General features: G+C 41.9%; 1 protein-coding gene across 5 annotated transcripts in view; it reads right to left on the reverse strand.

Annotated features, from left to right (window-relative positions):
• Window positions 1-13,220, reverse strand: part of akap6 (A kinase (PRKA) anchor protein 6) — a 467,239-nt gene that overhangs the window by 391,109 nt on the left and 62,910 nt on the right. For all 5 annotated transcript variants that reach the window (XM_078562838.1, XM_078562835.1, XM_078562834.1 and 2 more), the window contains exon 2: window positions 1,347-1,598. In XM_078562838.1, the coding sequence (XP_078418964.1) occupies window positions 1,347-1,598 (252 nt within the window). The remainder of the gene's footprint in view (window positions 1-1,346; window positions 1,599-13,220) is intronic.

Below are 13,220 nucleotides of genomic sequence, written 5' to 3' on the forward strand. Positions count from 1 at the left end.
CACAATGCATGGTCATTCAGTAATACCCAGGTGGGCATGAGACTTGTGAACATTTGTCATTATGCACCCACTCCTTCAACTTCTAGCATCTCAACGCTACCTGTACAACAAAATAGCATAAGATGGTATATTGAGGATACAATCCATTTCCTAGTGAAATGTGTCTCTGGTGATGGGTGAGATGCCCGAGTAGGTTTGATGGGTCTTATGGACCCACATATTTTGGCAATGATGGCACAGGACAGCCCACTTGATGCATAGGCTGCCTCTATGTTTCTGTTTAGATACACCTTCTTGCCTTTCAGCTCCCTAAGGACAAAAGGAGTTCCTTAGAGAATACCTATCCTCCAAGTTTAGGGTGTAAAAAGTGAAAGTTAAATGCCCAGCAATGTTTGGGGATGGAAAAGGAAAGAAACAAAAAAAATCAAACAATAAGGCTGGATTGACAAAAAAAAGTAATATAAAGCTAACTAAGCTAACTAAGTGAAAGTAACTCACAAAAGAAAACTGTGACTCCCTTAAGAAAATTCACTGTAAAGATCCAGGAAATAGGGTTCAAAGCCCACCTGATTTTATTTTGTTCAAATGAAGAGAGCATGGGGAAAAATTTGTTAAGGCCCGTTTTTGGGCACAGCTGCGCAGTCCAATTAAGGCAGGCAGAATGCAAACTTCATCTTGGTTCCTCACTTAAATGATTTCAGCATGCTGCTGACTGGTTCAACAGGGGGTCTAGCAGCGTAAGTGCTAGTACGTGTCTCAGCTAGCCTGCACCTCTTAAAGGCAGCCTGCCTCTCTTAAAGGGGAGCTGTATGCATTGTACAGAAGGTTGGAAAGAAGCTAAAGCACAGAAAATGGAGCAGCAGATTAAAGAGGGCTTGCAGATTTCTGATACGGCACTGGAGGCCTTCGGTAAGGAAATGGAACGTAGAAGAGATTGAAATGTAAGTTTGTTCAGGGAAAAGGATTCACATATTATTTAAAGGTGGGCTGTCTTCTTGCTTGAAAAGGAAAACATCTAAACAGATAAATATAATTTCCAGCCCAATGCCATGACAAATAAGTAATACAATGACATTTACATGATGCATTGACTTATTATGATGAGGATTAAGTCACCACATCCGTCAAACTTTTTTTTTAGTTGTCCCTTTCTAACTGGCTCTGTGTCAAATATAGTCATTATGCCCATATTCCATTGATCCTAAATAAGACCCTGTACCCTTCACAATAAAACTTTGTGTGTTAAAACAACTCCAAGGAGGATTAAGTAACTTAAGTCTCCTCCTCTGTAAAGATGTTCTAATCAAGTTAATACTGATGCAGAGTAAGAGCTTGCAATTTCTTACCTCTTTTCTGTCTTCATCAAAAGCCTGAAGAATATCAGTCTGCCTTGTGTAGTTTCCGTTTGAATCCTGTAGACCCTGTAGGATTCTCTCACGAAGCACAAGAACTGATACACGTAGCTGGTGCCACAAAAGTTGAACTGTATGGATGTCCACTAGGATATTGACTGAGTAGGAGAGAAGCTTCAGTGAAATTTCTGTCTCCAACAGGGCATGGATCAGCTCCACATGATCTGAAATATCCTCACAAATATCCTGCAGGGAAAGAAAAAAGATAACTTACAGCATCACTCACATCACCAATAGCTGGATCATTTTCTCATGCACCTTTCTCTTCAGGGTACGCTTCTGTGATTACTGTGAGGAAAAGGCGGTCATTGATCTTTTGGGGAGTTTGCAGCTAGACTGAGTGCAGGGGTTTTTACATTTCTGCAGTGTCCTTGATGGTTGAATCTCACAAAATTAATTGGTGTTGCAGGTATAATTTTGCATTTTTCACAGATCTCCTAATCTTCTGCTGGAATTTTAACCTTTTTTGGCCTTGTAAATATTCTTCATTGTTTTAACATGTCAAATGGCTTGGCATGACATTTGCATAGAAGAGCAACTCAGTGTTTGTTCCCATGTCTGCATCTCAGAGTTTTTAAAAATTAAATTTAAGGGACACTTAAATTATCTTGAGACTTTGTATTTCAGGGTTCAAAAAATGAAGAACCAGTTTTCTGTGCATGCATGAAAGACTATGGGCAGAATTTTCAGGCCCCCCAAGCTACTATATTGAAGTTAAATAGCATTGTTTCGGTTTTATTATCTTTTAAAGAAAACTTTTTTTGCTGTAAGCAGATGCAGGTGATGATATGAACCACTTTACTGGCCAACTTCATTTACAAAAACTGGTAGAATTAATGATCTTCAGGTGATGAAATACATGAAAATCTAAGAGCTTCCAGGTGTACAGCTTAAACAAGATTGATCAATTTTTCACAATTACACAAGAACAAAGAACTTAAATTGTAATCAATTTGAGTGTTTTTAAATGAAAAATGTCCAACACTGAGATCACCGGACAGGAAGGTTTTCCATTACAGATACAATAACATTAACAAGCTAAGTACCTTGCACTTCAGATTCATAACTTTGTAAAATGCATTTTCCACTATCTTTGCCAGAGTTCCATGTTGATGTTTAGCATGAACTTATTTCCACCAAACCCAAAGAATTTAATGTAACTCCTCAAAACAGCAACAATCTTCCTTAAAATAAGGTCCAGTGTACTTTCAGAGCAACCATTTCATGCATCTTAAATGTAGCTGCATCCTTCCACTTCCACTGCTAAAAAAAACATTTTCTCCCTTGGTGTCCCATTACCTCAGGGCAGACTTATTATTGGCCTTGTGAATTCAAACTTTAATTCAAGGCAAATTATTGTGTCTTACAGGAATACAGCAATGGAAATTCCTTTCATTCTTCAAATTATTTTTTCAATCCAATTTTCCCCCTTACTGCTACTCTCCTGACTACGGTTCACTGGTTCCCAATAACTATCATCTGGTTTCATCTGGAAACTTAGATAGCTAACTCCACATTCCAGGTATTTTATTTTACAAAAATATACTTTATTCATAAAATATCTAAAAGAGCATTACAAAACATTTCAAAATAGTCATTACAGAAAGTGCAATGATATTCAAATTCTCTACACAGATCATCTTGCATTCTGGGGTGTTTCAATATAATTGTGATACATGTAATATTTACTGTATACATTCAACGTGACTCATAGAGTCTGAGGGGTTCTATGGCTGAAAAGCCTTTCTCCATTGCACCTTTGAGGCAGCTGCCCCAAGCTTTAGTGCATCCCTCAGCACGTAGTCCTGGAACTTGGAATGTGCCAGTCTGCAACACTTGGCCGTGGACAACTCTTTGCACTGGAAGACCAGCAAGTTTCAGGCAGATCAAAGGGTGTCTTTCACCGAGCTGATGATCCTCCAGTTGCAGTTGATGTTTTTCTCAGTGTGCATCCCTGGGGACAACCCATAGCGCACAGAATCCTGTGTCACAGAACTACTCGGGATGAACTTTGACAAAAACCACTGCATCACACTCCAGACCTTCTTTGCAAAGGCACAGTCCAGAAGGAGATGAACAACAGTCCTTTGCCCACCACGGGGTGTGAGACTCTGGGCATGTAGGAAGGATCTGACAGGGAGGGCCTTTCTCACCACCAGCTAAGCTACGTCTTGGTGCTTGTTTGAAAGTTCTGGCGATGAGGCATTCTGCCAAATGACTTTGGCAGTGTGTTCAGGGGACCATTGGACAGGATCCACCATTTCCTTTTCCTGCAGTGTCTCTAGGATGTTACATGCTGACCACCGTCTGATGGACTTGTGGTCAAAAGTGTTTCTCTGCATAAACTTTTCCATGAGGGATAGGTGGTATGGCACAGTCCAACTACTTGCAGCATTCTGTGGCAATGTGGTTAGACCCATCCTTCGAAACACCGGGGGGGAACAGGTAGGACCTCATCATGTAGTGACATTTGGTGTTTATGTACCAAGGGTCTACGCACAGCTTGATGCAGCCACACATCAGGATGAGGGCAATATTGGACATGTTTTTCCCCCTTTATCTAGAGGTTTGTACACTGTGTGCCTGTGAACACAGTCCACTTTCAACCTCCAGATAAAGCGGAAGGTGGTTTGGGAGATTGACAGTGCAGAAGTGAGGGATGGGCTAGACCTGTACCATGTACAGCAACACCAAGAATGCCTCACATCTGATAACCAGGTTCTTACCCACAATGAAGGGGAAGCTTCGTTCCCACATGCCCAGTTTTTTTTTAACCATAGCTATCTGCTCCTTCCAGTTTCTAGTGCATGCCCTGGTCCCTCTGAACCATAACCCCAGCACCTTCAGGCAGCCTGACCTGACAGTGAAAGGGACAAAGGGTCAGTCAGCCCAGTTCCTGAATAACATGGCCTCGCCCTTGCCGCGATTTACCTTGGCTCCCGCGGCCAGTTCAAACTGGTCACAGATGCTCATCGGTCTGCAAATCGAGAACGGATCCCAGCAGATGACAACATCATCCATGCACAGGAAAGCTTTGACCTGAGTGTCTCCACTGCCTGGGATCATCACTCCTCTTATGCCTAAATCATTCCTAATGGTCTCAGCAAAAGGTTCAATGCAACGTACAAATAGACTGAGGAGAGAGGGCAGTCCTGCCTGGCTCCAGGGCCTGAATTTTCAGCTCATGGGGAGGCGTGAATGGCGGACCAGGAAGTGGTTGGGAAACGGACCGCCGACCACAATCAGCCCCAACCGCGATTTCACGCTCGCTGGCCAATTAATGGCCAGCCAGTGTGAAGCACGCACTGAAAAGCTCAGGGCTACTGTGGTGAGGTAAGGAGGAGGGCAGGCGATGACATCAACGTGGGCGCGGGCGATGCTGGTAGAAAGCTCCCTGAAGGCGGAGAGCTGCCTCAGGGAGCTGAAGGCCCAAAACCCAGGAAATAAAGTTTTTAAAGTCAGGAAAAATATGTTCAAGCATCACAATCAGGCACCAGAACATATAGATGATAAAAATGCTGTCCACAGATTTCTATTTTTATTTTATTTAATAACAGAAACTTCATCATGCCCTTGGATGTGGTTTCATGAAAAATGTAAATGCCGTCTGGCCGATTCACCCTTCTGCCAACTGTAAGGCTGGATGTGCAACATAAAATGACCGACAATTGGGCCATTAATAGGCTTAATTGCCCTCTTAACTGTCAGCGGGCACACACAAAAGCCAGATGTGTGCCTGCCGACCGAATTATCGCACGAGCGTGGGAAGACGTCAGGAGGCTCACCCAACATCATCTTGTGCGATTTCATGCCCGATCGGGCTGGGCGTGTACCGGCCTGATCAGCATAAAATTCAGCCCCAGATTTAATTGGAAAGTGTTCTGATTCCCACCCATTGATTGAAACTGCGCTACTGATGTTTGTGTAGAGCAGTTGCGGATTCCCACCTCAAATCCCATTTTGGAGATCACATCCATTATGTAGGTGCTATTCTGACAAAGGCCTTCTTCTGCTGGTCCAGGCTGATGAGGCAGCTATCCACACCCCTGTCCTCAACATAGGCAATCATATCCCTAAGTAGCACAAGACTGTCAGAGATCTTCCTGTTGAGTACAACACAGGTCTGGTCAGGGTGGATCACCAACTCCAGAGCATACTTAACCTGATTGGCAATGACATTGGACAGAATTTTATAGTTCACATTCAACAGTGAAATGGGTCGCCAATTTCTAATTTCCTCCCTTTCCCCCTTTCACTTGTAGATGAGGGTGATGATGCCTTTCCTCATGTATTCTGACATGCTGCTGGCCAGAAGCATACTCTAGCAGGTCTGGGCCAATCCAGTCCCACCAGACAAATTCAACTCAGCCGGTAAGCCGTCGCTTCTGGGAGTTTTACTTTTCTCAAAGGACACGAGGGCCTTACTCAGCTCATCCAGAGTTAGCAGTTTGTCTAGACTCCCCTGCATACCGTCATCTAAGACCTCTGTGATGGAGGAAAGGAAGGACTGGGAGACCGTGCTGCCTCTGGGCTTCACATCATACAAGCTGGCATAAAAGGATTTGTTGATACTCAAAATGTCAGACTGCAATTACTTTACTGAGCCACCTTCTTCCTTCAGGCTGCTGATCACAGAACTCTCTGCATCTTTTGGAAGAAAAAATGCAAGCACGTCTCACCCTGCTCCATGGAGCGGACTCTGGACCGGAAGATGATCTTGGAGGCCTCCCAGGCAAAGAACGAGGCTTGCTGGCTGTTCACCTCTTGGAGATTCTCCTTGACATTCACCCCCATTGACTGCAGCCGGAGCAGGTTCTGCATGTTTTCCTGGAGTTGGGACACTTCCCTCTGTTCCTCTCTAGGCTTCTGAATACCTTTGAGGATAAAAAACCTCTTGATGTTCACCTTGACCACTTCCCAACAGTGCATCAAAGAGGGGTTTCACTGTTCTCCAACCTTTGTAATCCCTTCTGAGTTCCTTAATGTTTTATAGGGTTGTCAATAGTTTCATGTTCAGCTTCCATATCTCCCTGTCTTCCTGTAAGTGATGGCCAACTGATAGACCATAAGACCATAGGATGTAGGAGCAGAAGTAGGCCATCTGGCCCATCAAGTCTGCTCTGCCATTCAATGAGACCATGGCTGATCTGATAATCCTGAACTCCATTTCCCTGCCCTTTCCCAATAGCTCCTGATTCCCTTACTGATTAAAAATCTGTCTATCTCAGCCTTGAATATACTTAACAACTCAGCCTCTGCAGCCCTCTGTGGTAAGGAATTCCACAGACTAACCACCCTATGAGTGAAGAAATTCTTCCTAATCTCTGTTTTAAATGGGTGTCCCCTTACTCTGAGATTATGCCCTCTGGTCCTAGACTCTCCCACAAGGGGAAACAACCTCTCAGCATCTACCCTGTCAAACCCCCTAAGAATCTTATATGTTTCAATAAAGTTGCCTCTCATTCTTCTAAACTCCAATGAGTACAGGCCCAGCCTACTCAACCTCTCCTCATAAGAAAATCCCTGCCTTCCTGTCCTGGGATCAACCTAGTGAACCTTCTCTGAACTGCCTCCAAGGCCAGTATAGCTTTCCTTAGATAAGGGGACCAAAACTGTTCACAGTATTCTAGGTGTGGTCTAACTAGTGCCTTGTATAGATTTAGCAAGAGTTCCCCATTTTTATACTCCATTCCCTTTGAAATAAAGGCCAACATTCCATTTGCCTTACCTATTACCTGCTGAACTTGTATGTTAGCTTTTTGTGATTCATGCACGAGGATCCCCAAATATCTCTGTGTTGCAGCTTTCTTCAGTCTTTCTCCATTTAAGTAATATTCAGTTTCTCTATTCTTCCTGCCAAAGTGCATAAACTCACATTTTCCCACATTATATTCCATCTGCCACATTTTTGCCCACTCACTTGCCTGTCTATATCCCCCTGTAGACTCTTTATGTCATCTTCACCACTTGCCTTCCCACCTATTTTTGTGTCATCTGCAAACTTGGCGATAGTACATTCACTTCCCTCATCCAAGTAATTAATATATGTTGTAAATAATTGTTGCCGCAGCACTGATCCATGTGGCACTCCACTAGTTACAGGTTGCCATCCTGAAAATGCCCCCCATATCCCAACTCTCTGCCTTCTATTAGTTAACCAGTCCTCTATCCATGCTAATATACTACCCCCAACATCATGGGCTCTTATGTTATTAAGTAGCCTTATGTGTAGTACCTTATCGAACCCCTTTTGGAAATCCAAATATATTACATCTACCGATTCCCCTTTATCTATCCTGCTTGTTACCTCCTCAGAAAATTCTAATAAATTTGTCAGACATGATTTCCCCTTCATGAGGCTATGTTGACTCTGTTTGATTATATTATGCATTTCTAAATGCTCTGCTATTACATCCTTTATAATACACTCTCCAATGACAGATGTTAAACTAGCTGGCTTATAGTTACCTGTTTTTTGTCTCCCTCCCATTTTGAATAAGGGTGTTACACTGGCAGTTTTCCAATCCTCTGGGACTTTTCCAGAATCTAAGGATTCTTGGAAGATTACTACCAGTGCATCCACTATCTCTGCAGCTGTTTCCTTTAATATCCTAGGATGCAACCCATCAGGTCCAGGTGACTTATCGGCCTTTAGCCCCATTAGTTTATCTAATACTTTTTGTATTTATTTCCTCCTGCCATTTTGCCCCATGATTATTTAGTACTTTTGGAATGCCATTAGTGTCTTCGACTGTGAAGACTGATGCAAAGTATTTATTCAACTCGTCTGCCATTTCCTGGTTCCCCGTTATTATTTCCCCAGCTTCATTCTCAAAGAGGCCTATATTGACTTTGGCCTCTCTCTTCCTTTTTATATATTTAAAGAAGCTCTTACTGTCCGTTTTTATATTACTTGCTAGTTTACCCTCAAAGTTTGTCTTCTCCCTTCTTTTTGGTCATCTTTTGTTGATTTTTAAAACTTTCCCAATCCTCTGGCTTACCACTAATCTTTGCCACATTGTATGTTTTTTCTTTCACTTTGATACTATTCTTAACTTCCTTAGTTAACCATGGTTGGCTTATCCCTTTCCTACAATCCTTCTTCCTCACTGGGAGATATCTTTGTTGCAAGTCTGAACTATTTTCTTAAATGCCTGCCATTGTTTATCAACTGTATTTTCTGCTAAACTCCTTTCCCAGTCCACTCCAGCCAACTCTGCCCTCATTCCTCCATAAATAATCACTCTTATTTAAGTTTAGTACAGTTGTTTCCAAACTAAGTTTCTCACTCTCAAACTAAATGCTAAATTCCACCATGTTATGGTCACTGTTTCCTCGGGGATCTTTTTCTCTAAGATTATTTATTAAACCTGCCTTATTACACATTACCAGATCCAAGATAGCCTGATCCCTGGTTGGATCCACAGCATATTGTTCTAGGAAACAGTCCTGAATACAATCTATGAATTCTTGCTCATGGCTACCTCTGCCAATTTGATTTTCCCAATCTACATGAAGAGTAAAGTCCCCTATGATTAATATACTGCCTTTTTTACATGCCCTCATTATCTCCTGATTTATTCTCTATCCTACATCATAGCTACTGTTAAGGGGCCTATAGGCTACTCCCACCTGTCTTCTTCCCCTTGTTATTTCTTACCTCCACCCATATGGATTCCACATCTTCCGATCCAAGGTCATTGCTTGCTATTGTACTTATTCCATCTCATATTAACAAAGCTACCCCACCACCCTTTCTTTCCTGCCTGTCCTTTCGAAAAGTCACATACCCCTGAATATTTAGTTCGCAACTTTGATCTCCTTGTAACCATATCTCCGTAATAGCCATAAGATCATACCCATTAACATCTATTTGTGCCGTTAATTCATTTATTTTTTTCTGAATACTACATGCATTTAAGTGAAGAGCCATTAATTTTGCCTTCTTACCATTTTTTCCCCCTTTGACCCTATTTGCTGCTTTTTTTCATGTTTGTACACTCTGTCCCTTCCTGCCACACTCTGGGTATCATTACCAAAGTAGCTGCCCAGCAATGCCGCCAAATCCTTGTGTTTTGTAAGCCTACTTATCCCCTCTCCAGGACCCTCCCCCCCTCTATTTAGTTTAAAGCCCTCTCTACAACCCTAGCTATTCGATTCACCAGGACACTGGTCCCAGCATAGTTCAAGTGAAGCCCATCCCACCGAAACAACTCCCTTCTACTCCAGTACTGATGCCAGTGTCCCATGAACTGAAACCCATTCCTCCCACACCAACATTTGAGCCACACATTTAACTCCTTAACTTTATTTACCCTATGCCAGTTTGCCCGTGGTTCAGGTAGTAATCACGAGATTATTACCTTAGAGGTTCTGCTTTGTAGTTTAGCTCCTAACTGTTCAAATTCTTTCAGCAGAACCTCCTTTCTAGTCCTATTAATGTCGTTGGTATCAACATGGAAGATGACAACTGGATCCCTCCCCTCCCATTCCAAGCTCCTCTCCTACCCTGAGGAGATGTCCTTAACCCTGGCACCGGGCAGGCAACACAGCCTTAGGGACTCACGCTCACAGCTGCAGAGAACAGTAATTATAGTGTCTAATTATTGTTACTCCCTAATTATATTGTCCCCTACCATTACTACATTCCTATTTCCTCCCCCTACTTGAATGGCTCCCTGGTGCCGTGGTCAGTTCACTCATCCTCCTTGCAGTCCTCAGTCTTGTCCACACAGCTTGCAAAAACCTCATAACTGCTCGACAATTGCAGGGACTGAGGCTCCTTGAATGCTACCCCCTGGGTCCCCATAACAGCCTCACCTGCAGTCACAACCACCTGTCTCTGATCACAGACTCCTGGAGCAAAGTATCTAGGCGATTTTCCCCCTCCCTGATGTGGCGCAATGTCTGCAGCTCAGACTCCAGCTCCTTAACTCAGATCCGAAGTTCCTCGAGCTGCAAACACTTACTTTAGATGTGTTTGCTCTGGATCACCTTGCTGTCCAGCAGCTCCCACATGCTGCCGCAGCAACATATCACTCGACCCGCTATCGCTATCTTATTTAATTAAATTAATTAATTAATTACTCTAGTATCCCTGCTCTTTACACTTTATTGAAATTAATTATTTACACCAGTATCGATCTTATACTTAACAAGCTATTTTTACAAAAGAGAAAATAAAGACTAGAGATCTAAACACTAACTATAGACCTTAATTTTAATCTAAAGACTAGAAATACTCACCAATCCAACTCACTAATCAGCTGCTCTCCACACTCTTTTTAAATGAAGCCTCCTCACTCTTTGTTTTAAATGAAGTCCACACGCTCACTCACTGTCTGTTTTAAATAAAGTCCACACGCTCACTCACTGTCTGTTTTAAATAAAGTCCACGCTCATCCACTCTCAATAGGAGGCAGTGGTCAGAGAACAACACTGGCTTGACGTCGGTGGATCTGACTGTGAATGCACGGGACACGAACAGGAAGTCTATCCTGGAATGAACGGACCCGTCTGGCCACGACCAGGTGCATTTGCACTGCGCTCCATCTGCAGGGTTGCTGAAGATGTTGGGCAGCTTGGTATCTTTTACTGTTTCCATCAGGTGTCTGGACATGGCGTTCAGTCTGCTGTTGACCCTGTTGAATCATAGAGCCGCATCGATGATGCAGTTGAAGCCACTGCCTAGAATGACTGACCTGGAAGTTGCCAGCAGCATTGGGAGCTGCTGAAGGATGGCCAACCACTCACCGTTCTGAGCCGGGGCATACACGTTATTGAACCAGAGCGTAGCATAACCCTGCACTCAGGTGCGTCCACTATAATAGATGTGACCATTTGGAAAAACCGTCCTAAGTTTCCTATGAACTGAGCTCTGCATCTTTTATTCTCTGCCATATTTAGGTTAATATCACTATGTCTGGTGTAGGAAGTAGAGGAAAAAGAAATTGCATTTACATAGCATCTTCCATGATTTCAAAGCATCCCAAAATAATTCACAGCCAATGAAGTATGTTTGAAGTGTAGGCACTTGTTGTAATGTAGGAAAACGTTGCAACCATTTTGTGCACAGTAAGGTCCCACAGACAGAAATGTGATAAATGAAGAGATAATTTGTTTTATTTTAGTGATTATGGTTGAGAGATAAAGGTTGGCTTGGAAACCAGAAGAACTCCCTGATCTCCTTTGAGTATTGCCATGAAATCTTTTACATCTACCTGAGAGGGCAAATGGAGCCTTGGTCTAATGTATCAGCCAAAAAAAGGCACCTACATCTGCCCAGTCCCTCAATGCTGCAATGAAGCCCCAGCCTGGACTATATGTTCAAAGCACAGGAATAGGGCTTGCAGACAGGCTTTCTGACTCAAACACTTACAGTTTCTAACAAAGCATTGCCCAAGCTGTTGCTAATTAACAAAAAAATAAGAAAGGAAGCATTGCTTATTATTACTGATAGCAGGCCAGTTTACACTGCTCAGCAAGGCTAGCAAAGTTTAAAGTCATAAAACGCATACATCCAACAAATCCAAATGCACAATCCTCTATCCACAAAGTGAAAATATCCAACACCATTTACATTTATTTTTCTAAAAGTCTTCAACAAAATGTTTTGGCTCTTACCTAACAATTTTTACCTTTTGCTGATCTACTGCAGAAAGCTGAAAGTTTGGTTATTAGTAATACAGTGTTGCACTAGCAACCATTTCCCAGGTTCCCCAAGGTCATAAATACTCGCATTCATCACTTTAGCAACAGAGTTTGTTCAGCTCTACCATGTTGCAGTGGTTTTTATACATCAATCGTAAGCTGTAAACTCACTTTAAAAAGACAGCGTATGCCTATTGCCAACTGGATTAAAACTATGGAAACTCGACTCTGTGAATCTTCCAAAGCACCGACAAGTTGTTGCTCTGACAGAAACGCAGAGTTCTCCGCCCTCACACTTGGCTCCTTGTGCATATCAATATCAAAGCAAGTAGCAAAGCAGCAAAAGAAATACAATCATAAAGTACTAGATAAATGTCAGCATCATTTGTCTTCTGTTTAGAAAATTGTTAAATTGTGAATGTTATGAACCATGTTTAACACTGCAATCCTGTAATATAGAGAGCTGGGTTCCAATCACAACAATTTAATGTCTGGAAATGGTTAAATATATTAAACTATTGTTTCTTTTACAAACATTTTTGAACAAAGAGCTCACAAAACACAGTACAAGATGATCTCAACATACTTTGCTTTAGAGATAAGAAATGTTCCACTCAAAATAATATACAAACACATACACACTCATCTATATATACATTTTATTTTTTGCCACAAACATATCCTAACATATTCTACTGACTGAGCTATCATTCATTCTTTCCGTAAGTAAACCTCATGCAATAGATAATTCAGTTAGTTTGTCTCACTTCACCTGTTTATTATCTAAAGTCCTTCAGTGCTAACGTGGCAAAGTTAACCCTGAAAATCGCAATGTTAAGCATTCATAGAAACTAGTAACACTCTTGTAACAACTTTCACTCTTCAATATTGTTTGTTGCTAACCAACTAACTTCATTTGATGAGCAAGGACCATGCAGCTCTTTATAATTGTACACTAACCCTATTTTTGCTCTGCACTTAAACATTTTTGCACTTGAAAATTAAATAATAGTTGTGATTGATCTAACAATAATTTCCAATTAAAATGGTTCTAAGTACCTTTTCTTCACAGTAAAAGTTGGTCACATTTCATTCCTGAATTTGCAGCTCTTGAATGAATTTTGTCAGAGTTTCTGTCTTTCATTTTTGTAAAAAAAA

Source organism: Cetorhinus maximus, chromosome 18 (assembly GCF_964194155.1).
Source record: "Cetorhinus maximus chromosome 18, sCetMax3.hap1.1, whole genome shotgun sequence".
In the NCBI taxonomy this organism is placed as follows: domain Eukaryota; kingdom Metazoa; phylum Chordata; class Chondrichthyes; order Lamniformes; family Cetorhinidae; genus Cetorhinus; species Cetorhinus maximus.